The 20,244-nt window shown below is 38.5% G+C and overlaps 1 protein-coding gene across 1 annotated transcript in view; it reads left to right on the top strand.

Annotated features, from left to right (window-relative positions):
- The window catches only part of gogo (thrombospondin-1 like protein golden goal), a 415,587-nt gene that overhangs the window by 374,015 nt on the left and 21,328 nt on the right, over positions 1-20,244 (top strand). The window contains exons 5-6 of the mRNA XM_083119501.1: positions 54-178; positions 8,823-9,032. Coding sequence (XP_082975627.1) covers positions 54-178; positions 8,823-9,032 — 335 coding nt within the window. The remainder of the gene's footprint in view (positions 1-53; positions 179-8,822; positions 9,033-20,244) is intronic.

The raw sequence follows: 20,244 nt of genomic DNA, 5'->3' as shown, positions 1-20,244 counted from the left end.
TAATTCGCCAGATTGTTGCATCTGAAATTAATGTTACTTTTTCGTCTTTCCAGAAGCTGGGAACTGGGGTCCCTGGAGTCCCTGGACCACGTGCACTACTTCTTGCGGCGGAGGAAAACGGAATCGTTACAGAAGTTGTGATGCGCCTCCCCCAAGCTACGGAGCAAAATTTTGTAATGTGAGTACACTCTTGGAACTCCAAATGTACTACATTTTTATTATATATTTAGCAGAGTCCTTCGGGTTATTTCGTTATTTCTCATGCTTGTTCGGAGAGTTCTTCGGGTTAGTTCGTTATATCTCGTGCTTGTTCGGAGAGTTCTTCGGGATATTTCGTTATATCTCGTGCTTCTTCGGAGAGTTCTTCGTGTTATTTCGTAAGAGTTCTTCGGGTTATTTCATTATATCTCGTGATTGTTCGAAGAGTTATTCGGTTTATTTCGTTAGAGTTCTTCGGGTTATTTCGTTATATCTCGTGATTGTTCGGAGAGTTATTCGGTTTATTTCGTTATTTCTCGTGCTTGTTCGGAGAAGCCTTCAATTAATAGTAATATGTTGCAACTTTGAAGCATAACGGAACGCGTCCCTGCCCTACTGCGGTTCAGCGGTATTGATATGAAAGCAGTCGGACTATATTGCTAAGCGACAAAATGTGATTGAAGAACGATAAACACAGTTTCGAATATCATACTATAGTGGGGAACCCTCCCTCCCCACTTTCTCAACAATGCCAAAACTCCATTCTGAAGTACGAACACACTACAGGTGTGTTGTTTCACCTACGTCACAAACTGTTCGTCTCTCCGATGACGCAGTGGTACCGTCTTCACCTTGTAATCAAGGGGTCCCGGGTTCGATACCCGGTGGAGGCACATAGAGGTTCGGATCCCACTCTAAACTGTAGGTCCAGTCCCGATTAGCCTTACTGTGCATAAGTGGACTTAAAACACAAACTCAATCAGTCACAAAGTGTTGTATTGTGGCTTCGAGCAGCCATGATTGAGGCTAGTTCTTATAAGCATACGGAATTCAAAACATTATGTTGGATGTTTCCTTCCACACGACAAAATAAAATTGGCCGCAAACATAGCGGCTGTGCGTATCCTGAATCAGGTGAAACTCACCTATATTTATCTCTTTCAGAATAATGTAACTGCTTTTATATCAGTTATAATACTGTCTCATTAATTTCCAAATTCTGCAACATTTCATGTAACTAATGAAATTAGCAATACATGAAAGTCCATGGGGTGAGTCAACAGGTAGGATCGGGCACTTTTTGCGTTCCCTTTGGAGGAGCACAGGAGGAATACGATTTAATTTCCGAATGGACAGAGGCTCCCACAATAAAATTTTAATTTTAATTGGTGGTATTATATATGTGCATGGTCAAGTAACATTTCGTCCGATTGTATTACTTTATAACGAAATTACAAACCTATCTTGATTGATTGATTGATTGAATTGGTGTTTTAAGTCCATTTTATGCACAGTAAGGCTAATTTTGACTGGACCTACAGTTTAAAGTGGGATCCGAACCTCTATGTGCCTCCACCGGGTATCGAACCCGGGACCCCTTAATTACAAGGCGACGACGCTACCACTGCGCCATCGGGGAGGCCTCACAAACCTATCTTGTATGTAAGATGTATCTCTCTCTCTCTCTCTCTCTCTCTCTCTCTCCTTTCTCTGTCTGTGTGTGTGTGTGTGTAAGTGTGGGCGCGCGTGTGTGTGCATAAAAAGAGAGCTTCGCGATGACGTAGTGGTAACATAGTCGCCTTGTAATCCAGGAGTCCCGGTTCGTACCCGGTGGAAGTCTATAGTGGTGTGGATCCCACTTTAAAATGTAGGCCGAGTTCCGATTAGCCTTGCTGCTCATAAAGTAGACATACGTACATTCAAAACAAAAGTAAAACTAGATTCTGAAGTACACCCAGCCTCTTATAAAATGAATGTCAAGGGTCAACGCCTGGAGCGTGGTGGTGATCGCATATCCTCCACAGACCTCTATATACCTTCATGTAATTTTGCAATGTGCAAGGCATGTAGGAAATGACATAATTTGGTCCACAATTGTTATCGATAAAAAATATCATAGGGTATTGAAGTGTTCATTACTTATGAATTTATGCTAATACTTTTAAAGTTTCACCTTTATTTATTTATTTGCCATATGCAGATAAAGGATATCTCCATTTATAGAGGCATTACTATAACATAAATAATGTAAATTTGAATATGCGTGAAAATAAAAGGCAAGCATACATATTACATAGAAATAACTATAAAGTAAGTAGGTTATACTTATATAATGAAGAGTAATGACGTGCACGTATAAACCATAAATCCACAACCAATATTATCATTAGAGAATATAGTCTAAAATCACATTTCTCATGAATACATATGTAGATTAGATACCCATAAGCTCACCCACATACGTGTATTAAATTTACACACACACACACACATACACACACACACACACACACACATTCATATGTATATAGGCATATATATACAACATATTCTACAATAAAATAGCGTAAAGAAATAACCAATCATTTGTGATGAAGTGTTGCTTGTATAGCATTTATATATTCCATGCGTATATTATGCGTATAGATTGTAGCAGAATATGTCGTATTGTGATGAAAGTAAATTCAGATCTTCACCTCATATCAACATGATGATGCTCAGAGAGAAAATATTGGAACACACACACACGACGTGGCTTGTTGCAAAAAGCACATGGGCGTAATCAGAGAGCTTCCGTACCAGCGTAGGCTGACATGTTCTGAAGGGAGTTCGAGCCAACGCACCTGCTGTTGGCATTTGTGAACAAACGAAGCTATTCCCCGAGTTCCTTTTGTAAGCATTCCCGTCCTTTTTTGCGTTAGGAATAAAAAAGGTCGTGCAAAAGAAGTCAATTTGTAAAATCAAAGTTTCACTACTCTGGATGAAACATTTTGACGAAAAAACTAACCGACATCCCCTTAATTCTTGCACTAGTTGATTTCTGGTCAACGGTCCCCGAGTTTGTTGCGTCGTTTGACTCGTGGCCTTGGAACTAAAAGTTCCGGATTTGAGTCGTGGTTTTGGCAATAATGTTCCTCTGTGTAGGTTCCTTCATAGTTTTCATCTAATCTTCATTCATCCTTAGGAGGCAGGAAAGTGACTTAAACAATAAAAAAATACAAAAATACAATAAAAATTCGTTACTTCACCATCGATTTGTTACTATTCCTCACAAACGTTTGTTTCTCTCTTTTCGTTTAAACAAAGAAAGGGTGCGATATATTGTAGCTGAGATTTAGGCATGAGACTGTTCCCGGGTTCGAATCGCATTTTCGTAAGTATCCCTTCATGAATGTCACCATGTCATCACTCATCCTCATCTCAGCGATTAGTGAGTGGCAAAAAAGCGAACCAAAATAAACCCAATCAATTTTATGGTATATCTATTATCATCTTTCTTATTCAATACACTATTCTTCGTAGGGCCTTCCGATGACGTAGTGGTAACGTCGTCGTCTTTTAACCTACGTTTCCTGGGTTCGATACCTGGTGGAGCCACATAGCACAGTGGTTCGGATCCCACTTTAAACGCTAGGTCCAGTTTCGATAAGCCTTTACGTGCATAAAGTGGACTAAAAACAACAGATCAAACGCTATTCTTGGTGACAATAATCGTGAGCCTTCCTCATAAATGCTAATTCGTTTAATTCTGCCCCGAGGGGCAAGAAAATGGCAACCCACTTGAAGGTACTTTTGAGAAAAAAGCGATTAAATATATAGGAAATTCATTAATTTCACAGATATGTTTTAAATGTCTTCAAACTACTATTTAGATACAAAAGAGACATGTAATGATCTCATACCACATAATCTGTGTATTGAGGTAACAAAATATTTTCACAATAAAAGTTGTGGAAAGAAATTGATGTGGCTTACCATTTTATTGTTTCTTGCACATTTTAATAGAATAATTATGCATTATAAGGTGAACTTCAGTACACACAAATTAAAAATGTATTTTTTTTTAAACAAGAGTGCTGAATATAACACAAATGCTTTATCTTACAATTTAGGAAATTAGTGTAAATCAGTCTCGTACAGGAGCAAAGATATGAACTTTGGAGGTCAAAATTACGAAGTTTCCAGAACTCAGTTCTTTTTTATTAGTAGGCTACTTCTTTGAAACAATGGTTAGGGCATAGGCGTAGCTACGGGATGTGCCGGGTGTGCCTAGGCACACCCTAATGGGCTGCTTTATCAAAGAAAATTAAAGACAGATATTTCAATAAGAGAGAAAATAAGCTACAGTTTGTAAGAAGTTGAAAATGTCATTACTTGGTACAGACGTGTGCATTATCGCTGATGAAACGGGTGTCTATAGATTTTCGATTTTTTGATGTCATTTGGAGAAAGAAGATATTTACTTCATTCTACTCTGTACTACAGCGCCTTTCTTCTATACCTGTTACAAGCTGCACGTGTGAGAGAGCTTTCTCCAAGCTTACCCAAGTTAAAACTAAATTAAGAGCAACTCAGAAGCAGGATAGATTGGAATCCCTGCTCTTGCTATTTGTGGAACAGGAAAAAGCTTAGTCTATTGATGTAAATGAAGTTATTGATGAGTTTAAGAACATAGTACCTTTTGACAGACGTCTCTTGTTATAGATGACGTGTATTTTGATGTATTTGTTTGTAACATTTATGAACATTTTGTGTGTGTGTGTAATTTCTATCCAATTTGATTTTTTCTACTACATATATTCAGAAATTTTCAACACTGTCATTTAGTGAATTTATATTCCTTTACAAACATCAGTGCAGTTAAAGAGCCAAGTGATTGTGTTGCAAAATATGCTATTAAAAACGTACAAGACGTCATTTTTTTCTTTGTGCACACCCAAATATAAAGTTCTAGCTATGCCTATGGGTTAGGGCACATACAATCTTCACCAGGAGCAAATGCTTTCACCTTTTTCTTTGCAGTGGACATGTAATTATGTCCTCTGTTTCGCAAATTCTTCTGTTGGTATCGCACCCACTGGTTGCATTTCCTTTTCGTTTTTCGAGGTGATTTACCTTGAAAAGTCAACTTGAGATCTGATGCAACTTTATCATCCGAGCTCATGGAAGCAGTCTCTAACGGCAACAACGAAACATTTTTCAGAGAACTTAGGTACAAGTGGCTCAGGCGGTAACGCGTCTGACTACCATGCTAAAGGTCCCGGGTTCGATCCCCGGCCGGTTCAAATCCGGGAACTTTTCTAGCGGCCCCGGCGCCCACCCAGCGTCGAATAACATGGGTACCTGGGGAAACCTGGGGGATAAAGGCGGTCAGGGGCGTGGTGCTGATCACATCACCCCCACTCACGACCGGACCAAGAAAGTGTGGGGCGTTACCCCCACACCCCCTATACGCCTTCATGGCGTGGTGCTAAGCACAGGGGAACACTTTTTTTTTTTTTTTAGGTGCAAGTTAATGGTATTAAAATCAAAACTTTTTTTCCGGTGCAACATAATAAATGAAAACGAGAGAAACAAATACTTATGCTTTCATAATTATCTGAGAAACTTCCACTGCTTGTACGTTGAATCACTCTCTTCAAAATCACTTATATCTCCGTCAAGATCACTTTCCAATTGCTCCGATGGACGTGCACGCTTCCCCAGCACGGCGGCCATCTTGCTTTGTGGGTTACCATTATGTTGCTACGAATATGTGGTGATGGTATAATTTCTCTCACACCAGAAAACACACATGGAAGTATCACATGCGAACTCGGACAAAACAGGAGGAAGATAAGCATATATGCAGGCTCGTGGAACAACTGTAACTCACTTTCGGTCAAACTGTGGGTTAGCATTATCTTGCACCGAGGGACAGAATTGAAATTATTCCTTCTGGTGATAGGAGACAACTAACGAGTCACTTTGCTTTGCTTTGCGGAAAATGTTTGAAGAGTTCCGACAGGAGACAAATCTGTCGGAATTTTAAAAGTGCGACAACACTAATAACTGGCAAATGTCAAATGTCAGCCTTCAACATTTGTCAGTGGCAGCCATACCCATGCCCCATAATCTATCGTGCGCGCTGACCTGACGTTTGTAGTTTATTGGTTTCTGCGAGATGAGGCGCAAACTCTTCCGTGACAGCTGACAGCTCTTGCAAATGCATCTGTTTTCAATGGACGTGCTCGCCGACTGTGCAAAACGGTGGACAGTATATTTAACAAATTAATGACCGATTTATGAATATGTAACGGAAAGTTAGTTTTTTTTATTACCAAAAAAGAGAAACAGGGAAGGAATAAATGACGATCGAGTCGGGTAGTAAACACATGCCTCCCTCTCGAGCAAAAACCGCGAACCTCGTTTTGTTTTTAAACTCGACGCGTTTGGATCCGGAAGGAACGGGAATATTGCGTTCTGCTTTGGGATCGGGGAGAAAATAATTGAAATATATGCGGAAGCTGCGAGACCAAAGCAAAACAAATACAAAGGTTGCAACCGAGATTTTATTCTGGCTTTTCTATCTGTTCATTCGTTGCTTTATTTTCCTATTAGCTACAAAATGCCATGTACCAAGTGCGTGTATTTGCAGCTCCTCCTTTAGTGAGGAACCAGTGCTCTCTTTACGAATGGTTCCACGACGAACCTGAGGAACTTAAATGTCTCAAAATTGTGCTGCTGTGGTTCCCAAACTTTTTCGATTCACGGCGCCCTTAGTGTTTGAAGATTTTTCCAGGGTGCCCAAGTCATGTAATACTTGTAACGCTCAATTAGTGTGGTTGGGTTCCTTGCCTTAAGTTAAGAAATAAACACATATTTCAAATTCAGAAACATTTTATATGGAAAAAGTACTAAATAAGAACGTATTTGGAACAATCATATCACTTCAGGGCGCCACGGCGCTAAGTTTGGAAACCACTGTTGTTCTGTGTGCAACGAAAGAGAAAGTGTGTGTGGGGGGAGGGGTTTTTGTGTGTGTGTTAGTGTGTGCAATATTCCAAGTGATTATTGACACCATGTTCATTTCCATGGGAATGGGGGGGATTGAACGGATCCGTCGAACAGCCCCCACCCTTTGCATAGTTACTTTCAAGTTACAAAAAACAGAAATACTATTATTTTTATTGTTAATAACAGTAATAAAGTTCAGTAATCCAACATAATATCCCAAGAGAAACCTACGTTAAATAAAAAAAAATTAGTGTATGATAGAAACACGGGTACTATTTTCTGCCATTCATATACTACCAAAGAATAAATGGATCTACTTTTTCCAAAATCCCAAAAATTAGTTTCTCATGAGGGAGGTCGCACAACATGAACTTCGGCTAAGATTTCCCCTAACTTGTAAATCTATTTCTAGAACGTTGTGTGTAAAAGCTAATAAAAAAAAAATTGAATGCATTTCGTACTAACGAAATGGGGAGAAAACAATGAAGAAACAGATGTGTTAGATATTCACACATTTGTTGGAGACTTTCCCCAAGGCTATAATAGTAATAATAATAATAATAATACCTTAGAAGAAAATTTGTTTATTTTATTGGTTTGAAAGTCATTATTCTGTAATAACAACAACCGTTATTATTCAAGTTTTGTTAATGACACAGTGTCGCAACCACAGGAGGGGCAGGCCCCCGCCCAACCTTCGACGGAAGTCAATTCTAGGGGGCAAACATTGATGGCTTAGGGCACCTGCAAGGAGGGCAAAGAGGTGAATTGCCCCCTTCGATTTCAAATTTTATGCAAATAAAAATACATTTCGTAAAATTTTCTTGCTCTCTTCGCTCGCAAAGCCTGCCTGCTTTTCTTAGTTTCGTCAAGTTCAGAGCCGTAGCTATGGGGGCGGCGGGAGTCGGCACAGGGTGCCGAGCGATCTAAATGAAGGAAGTTGTAAAAGAGAGAATGACATGGCATCCAGTGAAATTATTTGTGCCCTATTAAATTTTTTTTTTTTCAATTGCGAAAATTGGATCCGAAAAATTTTTTGCTTGCTTCGCTCGCAATATGATTGTTTTCTGTAATGTAATGTATTTAAAAAATATGTGTTGTATATATGTATTGAATACATATTTAATACGTACACAATTTAGTGCGGCTGCATATGAATTTTCATATTCGCTCCATGTTGCATATGTGTAAAACATATGTTGTACATGAAAGTTATACATGTTATATGTACAAAAATAATTATCTTCGGAATGAATTTCTAATTCATTTTCTGCCATTCAAAAATACAGTTTGTGTGCTTGTTTTCCATCATTAGCTAATGTGAAATTGACGGTGTTGAAAAAATATTTCAAATCGTTTGACCAAACAAATGCTTTAGCGCCGACCTCTACCCCCTTTGATACTTCCACTAGTAGTAGTAATAATAATAATAATAATAATAATAATGAATAAAAAGACTTTTCAATTCAATTCCATTCAATTGTTATTTTTATTATTATTATTATTATTATTATTATTATTATTATTGGTACTTTTATCCTGGTACTTGCCCCCCCCCCCAAGACAAAAATTCGTGGTTGCACCCCTTCAATGACCTGACTTCCTCTTGACTAACCACGTCTCATTCTAGCCACTGCACAGAGGGGTGAACCCATGCGCTCATGAAAAATACAGTTGCGTTCAGTTTTTGTAAATTTACAGGCAGGCTGTTAAATTTTAACGACAGGATATTGTAAATTTTATGGTGACTTCTAGCAGTGTAGATGGGGATTTTTAAGCATTTCCATGGTTTACCAAGGACTGGTATTTCAACAATGAAACACATAACAACTTTTCTTCTCTTCCAGGGTTCGTCGCTGGAGTCGGAGGATTGCGCCCCGGAGCCCTGTCCAGGTTCCGGAACGACCATCTTCCCGGCCAACCGACCGGACATTCGCAGCGAGATGGGCCCCTACTGCAGCTGCGGCTGCGTCATCCACCTGGAGGCCTTCAAGGCCGTCCGCCCTCTGGCCACCACCACGCAGGACTGCAGGGGGCGCGCGCTGTGGCTCATCCAGGTACGTTGCTCCTGCGTTTATGGCCCCCGGAACATAGCGAGCCGGAATTGGGCAGTAATTATATGGCGCCGGAAATGGCACAGTTGGGTGCAATGATGGAAATTGCTTCACGATGTGTGGCCTGCGCTAACTGCATTTCCTTGGAAGCATTATGGCAGAAAGTAAAGTTGAAAGTTAGTATACTGCCACTCTACATCATGCTTGAGTTCCAGACTTACGATATCGCCGCAAAAGGCCCTGGGTTGGAATCCCAACCTCATCCCCAAATGCTTCATCCTAAATGTTAATTTTGTAGTGTGTTCTGTAAACTTTAAATGATATAGTCAGGGTATATAGTAACCAAGGACGTATTTAGGGAGTCCAGGGATCCGGACCCCCCCCCCTCTCTCGCCGAAGGACTAAGTAAGTAGGGGCGGGCTGAAAAGTAATGCGTCCTATTTTTTTTTGTGACGGTGGAAAGACATTTTGGATTTTGAGCAACCATGCATTGTACTCTTCAGACTTTGCCCCTTCTCCATTCCAAGTTTCAAACTTCTATCACCAGGGGTTGCTGAACTAGAGCGAGGAACTCTCAAGAAGTTTTTTTGTCAGACACGTTGAGAGTTTCTCGGCAGGGGTTTTCATTGTGAGCATGAGCAGCCCAACATCATACAGTATTGACGTTACACATTCATTGCCATAAAAAGCCTTCATTCTCTGATGAATGTCAATTGGGGGACACATTTTCTGCGGTTAGAAACTCTGTCACCACACGCAGTTTCAGGTGCACCGACAGAGTATGGTTACATGCTTCCAATTTCCTCGCTCTAGTTCAGCAACCCCTGGTGATTAGAAGTTTGAAACTTGGAATGGAGAAGGGGGGAAGTCTGAAGAGTACAATGCATGGTTGCTCAAAATCCAAAATGTCTTTACACTGTCACAAAAAAATAGGAGGCATTACTTTTCAGCACGCCCTCGAACAAAAATTAAATAATGAAATAATAAATAACTGAAATTAAATAATGAAAATGTTTAATCGAGGGTTATTTATTTCCGCCGAACTTATTGGAATGCAAGGATTATGCGAGATTTACTAGCACTAATTATAATAATATGCATAAAATATTACCAGGAACTTTACTTTTCGTCAACTGGATCTAACACCCTTTCCTGATATTCAATAAAAATTCAATTCTTCATCTATTTGACATTAATTTCCTTACTACGGTAGTTTTTTTTCCTTTTTACAAATTTTGACTACCCTAACTATACCTAAGCTAAATAATAAATACGTGCTGTTATATTACTATACTTATACCGTCGTTTTACCTATCCATATAATAACAACATAATATTAATTAATTTGAATACTTTAATTAATACTATTTAATTATTATAATTATAATAATTGTTATTATTATTTTGAGGCACTTGGTTCGGACCCCTCCCCCCGAAATATATTTCTAGATACGTGCCTGATAGTAACATACAGGGTGTCCGGCTTAAAATAGCTGGTGTTTCACTCGCTCTCGGTCCCTGATTTTTCCCTAAACTTTCAAACTAATGCACGCAAGTCAGTGAAATTTAACACAGATATACATTGGTATATGAGAAGCACGGTTGCGGAAAGATGGAAGGATGCTAACCTCTACTGCAATTCGTGTGACGCCTCCGCTTGCGCCAATTGAAGGTCGATTACGAATACCTTCCGTTACATGGAGAGCCATGTCTAGGCATGCCTCCCTGCTGAAGACAACCACTTTCAATACTCGCTACGAGGCCATCGTGCTTCTCGTACAGCAAGGCACGTCCATATCAAATTTCACTGAAATACGTTCAATGGTTTGAAAGTTATGAGGGAACATTATGGGCCGAGAGCGAGTGAAAAATCCTGTACAAAATTCCGAAGTTAATAACTTAAGGCGAAGAGGGACAATAACGCACCAGGCATGCTTTTATTCCAATATCGTCGGAATGAGCAATGCTACTAAAAAGATCTCCGCCAGAAATGAAGAGTATGAATTTCTCCCCATTTGGCAAGTGGAAGCGATTTCTTAAGTTGATTATTACGCCTTATGCGGTCTTTGAAAAATATGATGAATTAGTATTTACAGAATCCCATGTATTCCTTATGGAGGAACAACTTTAAATTCAAGTTACGGCTAAACCAATGGGAGTTTTGTCTTTTCCTTTGGAAAATATAATCTTCAATGGATCCTCTAACCCATCATATGTTTTTTTCCGCCATCGGAAGTTTGATATTCCCAAGAGTACCAGTAAAGTAATTCTCCCATATGCGTAATGTTAAATTTCTGCCTGTCTGCTGTCCCCGGCACACGCTTCACCCCTCGAGGCTCGTCGCGGAGGGCAGAGGGGGGGAGGGGCGAGAAGAGGTCTGTCTACTGGTCACCAAACGAGAAACACATGTTCGTTTTAGAGGAAAAATATTTCTGAAGCTAAAATTGGCATGAAAATTTTGTTGGGAAGGTGGAGGGGAGGGGAATGAAGTTTTGATAAAGTGTTATGTCTTAGATATAACAAACCCCATACACATTCTATACGCAATTCAATTTTTTCCTCTGAATGCAGATTTTAGGTTTGTAAAATACCTCGGTTCTAAATTTCTATTTTTTGGGTTTAAAATAAGCCTGACACGCCAAAGTCAGATTTTTTCTAGTAAACCACATCAAAAACTATCATTTAAGACATGTCTGCAATCGGAGAGGTACCTCGGAACACCTGTGAAAAGTTGATTTTCCTCGGAGCTACATCTCACAAACGGGTGGGTGGGTGGGGGTGGGTGTGGGTGTGTGTGTGTGTGTGTGTGTGTGTTTGTTTGTGTGTGTGTGTGTTTGTTTGTGTGTGTTTGTTTGTTTGTTTGTTTGTTTTTTATATTGTGTAGTAGTTGTGGTGTGTTTGTGTGTGTTTATATTGTGTTATAGTTGTGATGTGTTTGTGTGTGTCTTGTGTAGTAGTTGTGATGTGTTTGTGTGTGTCTTGTGTAGTAGTTGTGATGTGTTTGTGTGTGTCTTGTGTAGTAGTTATGCTGTCTAATGTGTTTGTGTTTGTCTTGTGTAGTAGTTCCTCCATTCATATCGGGGGTTAGGCGTAGAGCTGACAACTCTGCACTGTAAAAAGACATGTCAAGAAACAGAAATATAAGGCCATGGATGTTCCCAAGGTAAAATATTCCGGAGGTAAAATAGTCCCCCGTTCGGATCTCCGGGTGGGGACTACTTTGGGAGGTCCCTGGACTAAGGATAAGATCTACGTTAGGAATAAGGATATTAAATTAGGCACCTGGAATGTTCTGAGCCTTTACCGGCCTGGGGCATTTCAGTGTACAGTTAATGAGATAGTGAAGTATAAATTAGATGTAGTAGCTGTCCAGGAAGTTAGGTGGCCAGGAGAAGGAAATTGTAAAACTAAAAATTATACTTTTTTCTATGGTGGTACTGAAAATCATAATTTTGGAACAGGCTTTTTCATAAATAATAGAATTATCTCGGCTCTTAAAACAGTAGAATTTATTAATGATAGGATATCATATGCAGTTTTACAGGGTAGGTGGTGTAAAATTATTTTAATAAACATACATGCACCAACGGAAGATAAAGATGATAATACTAAAGATGATTTTTATACAGAGTTAGAACAGGTCTTTGATAAATTTTCTCAGTATGATATGAAAATTCTGTTAGGTGACTGTAATGCACAAATTGGCAAAGAAGATACATTTAAACCCACGATTGGTAAAGAAAGTCTTCATGAATTAAGTAATGATAATGGTATAAGATTGATTACTTTTGCAACCTCAAAGAATTTAATCGTGAAAAGTACCACTTTTAAACATAAAGATATCCATAAATATACCTGGTCTTCTCCAGATGGTAAAACTCATAATCAGATAGATCATATTCTCATTGATAAGAGAAGGCATACTAGTATAATTGACGTTCGTACACATAGAGGTGCTGACTGTGCCAGTGACCATTATTTAGTAATTGCTAAATTAAGAGAAAGACTCTCAGTGATAAATCATAAGCAACAAAATCTAAAAGTTATAAAATTTGATACAGGAAAGTTTGCTGATGAAAGAATTAAGAAAGATTACCAAATTAAACTGTCAAATAGATTTGAGGTTTTGCAGGATTTAAATGATGATGAAAATATAAATGAAACAGACGTAAATAAGAATTGGGAGCACATACGTAATGCAATAGAATCAGCAGCTAAAGAAAGTATAGGATACCATAAACCGAGAAAAAGTAAGCCATGGTTTGATAATGAATGTCATAATCTAATAGAAATAAGAAATCAGGCTAGACTTAGGTGGTTAAATAACTCGGATGATACAAATCTAAGCAATTATAATACAATAAAGCGAGAAGTTAACCGCACGTTTAGAAGTAAAAAAAAGAGATTACTTGAAAAGCAAAATTAACGAAATTGAAACAAACAGCAAAAATAAAAATATCAGAGATTTATATAAAGGTGTAAATGAATTTAGAAAGGGGTGGCAACCTAAAGTAAACTTGATAAAAGATAAAGACGGTGATTTTCTAGCTGACCCAAGCGATATTCTAAATAGATGGAAGAACTACTTTAATGACCTTTTAAATGTCCATGTAGGAGATAAATCAGAAGTAAATGAAGTACACACAGCAGAACCTTTAGTTCCAGAACCTAACTTGACTGAAGTTAAAGATGCTATTAAAAGGCTAAAGAATAACAAAGCACCTGGCATTGATTTAATACCAGCTGAGTTAATTAAATATGGTGGAAATTCATTAATATGTCAAATTCATAAATTAATTTGTTTAATATGGAATAAAGAAGAAATCCCTCAACAGTGGAAAGAATCCATAATTGTTCCTGTGTTTAAAAAAGGTGATAAAATGAACTGCAATAATTACCGTGGAATTTCTCTACTCTCAACAACATACAAAATATTGTCTAACATTCTTTTAACAAGACTAACCCCATATGCTAATGAAATTATAGGTGATTATCAATGTGGATTTAAACGTAACAGATCAACTACAGATCAAATTTTTCACATCAGACAGACACTTGAAAAAAAGTGGGAATATAATCAAAATGTCCATCAGCTATTCATTGATTTCAAAAAAGCATATGATTCGGTCAAAAGAGATAAATTATATAATATATTAGTAGAGTTTGGAATACCTAAGAAGCTTGTTAGTATGATAAAAATATGCACCAGTGAAACAGAAAGTAAAATTCGTGTGGGTAATAATATGTCTGACAAATTTATAATTCACGATGGGTTAAAACAAGGAGATGCATTATCTCCATTGCTCTTTAATTTTGCCTTAGAATATGCTGTTCGGAAGGTAAAAGAAACTAAAGAAGGACTAAAATTAAATGGTGTGACTCAGTTGTTAGCATATGCAGATGATGTAGACTTACTGGGGGATGATATAAATACGATTAAGAATAATGCTAAAATATTTTTCAAAACTGCTAAAGAGATAGGTTTGGAAGTTAACAAAGAGAAAACTAAATATATGCTTACAGGCCGAAACCAAGTGTTAGGTAATAATCAAAATCTAATTATTGATAACAACTCGTTTGAACCAGTTTCCAAATTCAAATACTTAGGAGTAATATTAACAAATGAAAATTATATTAAAGAGGAAATAAAAAGTAGGCTTAATTCAGGAAATGCATGTTACTTCTCTCTTCATAAACTTTTGTCTTCTCGTTTAATATCTAAGAAACTAAAAGTTAAAATATACAAAACAGTAATTTTGCCTGTAGTATTATATGGATGTGAAACTTGGTCCCTTACATTGAAAGAGGAACATAAATTGAGAGTATTTGAAAATAAGATCCTTAGGAAAATCTTTGGACCTAAAAGGGATGAGGAGACAGGTGAGTGGAGAAGGTTACATAATTTAGAACTACATAATTTGTATTCATGTCCAGATATTATTAGAATAATTAAATCAAGAAGACTTAGGTGGGCAGGCCATGTGGCACGAATGGGAGAGGAAAGAGGAGTTTACAGGATTCTTGTTGGGAAACCAGATGGTAAGAGACCTGTAGGAAGGCCAAGACGAAGATGGAGGGACAACGTTGAGATGGACCTAAAGGAAATCGGTAGGGATGGAAAAGAGTATATAGATCTTGCTCAAGATAGGGACAGATGGAAGGCCTGTGTTGCTGCAGCCATGAACCTTCGGGTTTAAGAAGGCTAGAGAGTTAGTTAGTTAGTTTAAATATTTCTGAAGGGTCCTCCAGAGTAAACAAGCTTGCAGGGTGGGATTCGCGACAGGCAAGAAGGCCCTGGAAGCTCTGAAAAGTAGGGACGGTAGAAAAACAAAGCAGACAACAGGGAATAGATTTCAGGTAGAAAATCAGGAAACATATTATACAGTTTCTTGTAATATGCAGTAACGTACTTGAACAAGCCTGGAAAATTACGGGCAGAATGCAGGAGAGGCATGGAGTTATTATAATAATTATGTAATTCTTCATGGATTTATCTCAATGTATATGTAATCGAACAAATACAGTACATATTTACATTATATCCATATTTATTTGGTTTACCATTGTTTAACTATTGTTTTACTGTAACTTGTACCTCTCCTCATTGCAATTTTTCGTTTCCGCACAATATATATTTAACTATGGGACATCTCTGCTTCAAGAACGATGATTTATTTATGCTGGGGTGGGAAATAAAACTGTGTTATTTTGTTCACAGGGCTTTTTTTAATCTCCCTGAACAAATTGTGCGGATAATTTTGGGATGCTCTGTGATTTCGGACGATAAATAGACAGGTTTTTGTGTATTGAATGTTTATTTTGCTTTTACTGAATGTGAATTTCACACTGAACGTATGTTTAAAACGAAAAAAAATATATATACTTTACATTTCCTACTTTCAAGCATACTACTACAGAGCATTCCCTGACATTCGCTACGAGACTCGGCGCAAAGCTGCCCGGCATCAGCGCTTGTCTTTCCCGGTGAACGGGTCAGCGACAGTCGCTAGAATCGGCTATTAAAATTACAATTTTTATATTGTGTACTAACCTTGACTACATAAGGTGTTGAAAATGATGTCCCTCTGCTGCAACACATTCCTGGCATCTCCGAAGGAAATTGACATTTACACGTGCAAGTTCGTCTACTGTCATTCTCCCGATTTTTCGTACAATACTCTCTTTTAACTCATGGATGGTGTGCGGATTGTCTTTGTATACTTTATTTTCCCATTTTTCTTTCCACTTTTATTCAGAACTGACCCTGTTACTCTAAACGTTTTTACGAGGTTTAATATAAGCGACTGTCGCGGACCCGTTCACCGGGAAAGACAAGCGCGGATGCCGGGCCGCTTTCCGCCGAGTCTCATAGCGAATGTCAGGGAATGCTCTGTATTTTGCCGAATTTACTTTCCATCATGGAAATGCTTTGGAAATGATCAGAATTCCATCGAATACTATGTTTACTTTTTCTTCGTACAAGGGAACTATTTCAAACAGATTCATACAGTGATCCACAAATAGACAAATTTTGTCAGATTTTTTCGTGTATTTTTCATACATTATGCTTTTCAAGGAGTACTGATTGTTTTCATATTGTGTACTAACCTTGACTACAGAAGGTGTTGAAAATGATGTCCCTCTGCTGCAACACATTCCTGGCATCTCCGAAGGAAATTGACATTTACACATGCAAGTTCGTCTACTGTCATTCTCCCGATTTTTCGTACAAAACTGGAATTAATTTGCTAGTTTAAAAATGTACGAAAGTAATTTTGTATTGCTTTTTATTAAAATGATAATTAAATTTTCATACATTTATTGTGTTATGCTTCTATAATGGTGTAAATCTATTAATGGTCTCTCGAAAGGAAATATTTCCTTATCAGAGTTGTAGCTAAAGATTTCAGTGTCCAGGACGAGAATGATTTTCGCATCCCTGCACCAAATTTGCACCCTCCCCTACCTAGACGTAGCTGGCATACTTAGACATTGTATAAATTTTATGCACCTACTCTTTTCCGTTGAATTCGATGAAAACAGAACATAGCATTCAAGAAATGTGACTAATAGAAGAACAGTCTTCATTAAAGCAGTGTGTGTTATTGTTCACATCTGCAACATCGATTGCAAATTAAAAATAACTAGGTGGATGTACAAAAAATGAGAAACTTTAAAGACATTAGTTTCCTATTAAATTAACCTGTAATGCTATGTTTTATTCCCGACGAAGGGAGGTGAGAAATGTACGAGAAATAACAGGTCGGTCTAATTTCTATGATCCAGGGGCCTAGGGTGACAATGACAACAACCTTCGCAGCTACAGCTCCATTTCTTACTAGTCCAATTTGATATAATTTGAAAGTCTTATCAATGACTGTAGAAGTACATTTTTACCTAATGCTGTTACCAGCCCTAAAAAGAGAGAGAGAGAGAGCAAGAGATGTATGCAACATTCACACACAGGCTGACATCATTCTTTGTCATTCCTTCTTTGTATGTATTCGTACCTTGAATGTATCCACCAAAACTATGGAATTATCCTAATAATGAAGAACATGTCTGAATGTGAATTAACCACAAAAAGAGAGCATTTTCTGAAGACTGCAGTTCGAAAAAAGTCAAAAGAGGGAGCAAATATGGTGAACTGTCCCGACCAAATTGGAACATTTACTAGCTTCGCAGAAATTGTTATAAAACTAAAATTACTAAGAAACTAAAATTACTAAATATAGTAGACTGCAGACTTCTGCATCTCTTTAGAGACAACCTATTCATTTATACAAGAAGAAAATCTAAATTATTGCAAAATCTTAAAAAAAAAATATCCATGTTATTTTTGTAGGTTTGCATCAAAATATTTAATGGTGATGGGGGGGGGGGGGTGAGCGGCTGCCACTTCAGGACCAAACGCACAGTGGACAGGAACTTCGACTTCGTTAAAATCCAATCAGCCACACCATCTCCAACAATTAACTGTAAAATTTCTTCGTGAATATTGGGCTTCTAATTTTCTCTGAACTTATTGGAAGACAAGGATTATATTGGGATCATATGGCTTGGAAGAACAGGAAGAACGTATTTAGGGGGGGGGGGTCTGGACGCCCTGAGAGCCTTACCAAGTACTAAAATGAAGTAATGAAAATATTAGCATTTGTCGATGGTTATTAATTTCCTCTGAACTTTTTAGAAGGCAAGGATTATATTGGGATCATACGGCTTTGAATGACACTACAAAGAAGATTTGTGTGCTCTACTACTCAAAATAATTTATGCAAAAAATATAAATCAGAAACTCACTTTTCTCCATCTACATGTAACATCATTTTTGTTATTAGGTAAATATTCAATTATTTATCTATTTGACATAATTTCATTGCCAGGTCACTTTTTTTATGTAAATTATTTCGATTTTAACTACAGATAAGCTACGTAATGAATATGCGCTGATATATCTCTATTCTTATAGTCATTTTACCTAATCGTGTAATAATAATATAATATTAATTTATATATTGTAATTAGTATTAATTTAATTTTATATAATAATTTAAACATTACTGTTATTAAATATTATTATTCCTGAAACACTTGGTTCCGACCCCCCCGAAACATATTTCTAGATACGTGGCTGATATATACTCTATGTGATCAAAAATATCCGGACACCAGGTAAAATGTGTGTTGCGCATAGTAGACCACTCTGTGGTGCCATCTACAGCAAGGTGAGGCAAGCAAGGGACCACTATAGGCAGCATAGTGCACGAGACAGCAGAATGGCTCGGTCGAAGGAACTTACAGACTTCGAACGTGATGAAGTGATTGGGTGCCACAGGAGTAACAAGTCAATGCGCGAGATATCCATCCTCTTAAACATCCCGAAGTCCACTGTCGCCGATGTGATAGTAAAGTGGAAACGTAATGGGACGTGTACAACCGCAAAACGTTCTGGCCGAGCGCCCATGTTGACAGACAGAGACCGCCGAGTGTTGAATAGGGTAGTACGAGAGAACCGGCAATCAGCGATCGCCACCATCACACAGGAATTCCAAAGCAGGGCAGGATGTAACCCTAGCAGCATGACTGTGCGACGTGTAGTACGACGACACGGTTACCATGGACGAGCGACTGCCCATAAGCCCCACATCACCCAACGAAACGCGAAGCGAAGGCCTCGCATGGTGTAAGGAGAGGCGCAACTGGTCGTTAGAACAGTGGAAATCCGTGATGTGGAGTGACGAATCGCGTTATACCATGTGGCGATCCGATGGTCGTGTGTGGGTGCGGCGAATGCTTCATGAACGACATTTAGCATCCTGTGTTGTGCCGACAGTGAAATTCGGTGGAGGTGGGTTGACAATGTGGGCATGTTTCTCCTGGAAGGGGCTTGGTCCCCTCGTTGCTTTGCACGGTACTGTCACGGCACATCATTACGTTGACATTTTACAAACGTTCATGCTGCCTACCATCGAAGAACAGTTCGCGGATGATGATTGCGTGTTTCAACACGACAATGCTCCCGTCCACACTGCGGGCCGTGTGGGACAGTGGTTTCAAGAGAACAACGTCCTACTGACGGCCTGGCCTGCGCAAAGCCTCGATTTGAATCCAGTTGAACATCATTGGGATGTTTTGGAACGCCGACTTCGTGCTAGACCATGCCGACCAACATCCACTGCTCTTCTCATCTCGGCACTATGCGAAGAATGGGCCGCCATTCCCCAAGATACCTTTCGCCACCTGATTGCCAGTATGCCTGCGAGAGTGGAGGCTGTCATCAAGGCCAAGGGTGGCCCCACACGGTATTGATTGCCAGTGCATCCGATGGAGGATGCTCGAATTTCACGCCACAATTCCAGTGAGTGTCCGGATATTTTTGATCACATAGAGTATATACAGGGTGGGCCAAAAGTCGCAATACATAGGACAAATAAATATGTTGTGATAAGAAACAATGTATTCATATAATATCCTCTACGTGGTTACCATTGGTTTGCAATACGTTTCTTCCACTCTTGATGAACACGCATTAGAAAGAACACTTTAAAAAATAAATAAATAGAAAAACTTAAAAACAAAATGTTATTTTCCTATGTATTGCGACTTTTGGTCCACCCTGTGTGTGTGGTAGTGTTGTCCACGGGACGAGACGGGACAGGCTTTTAAAAATTCGAGACGAGACGAGATTGACCATGTGTCATGAGACAAACGAATA

Source organism: Lepisma saccharinum, chromosome 3 (genome assembly GCF_977018435.1).
Source record: "Lepisma saccharinum chromosome 3, izLepSacc3.1, whole genome shotgun sequence".
NCBI lineage: Eukaryota > Metazoa > Arthropoda > Insecta > Zygentoma > Lepismatidae > Lepisma > Lepisma saccharinum.
This window is presented reverse-complemented; position numbering and strand designations above follow the sequence as displayed.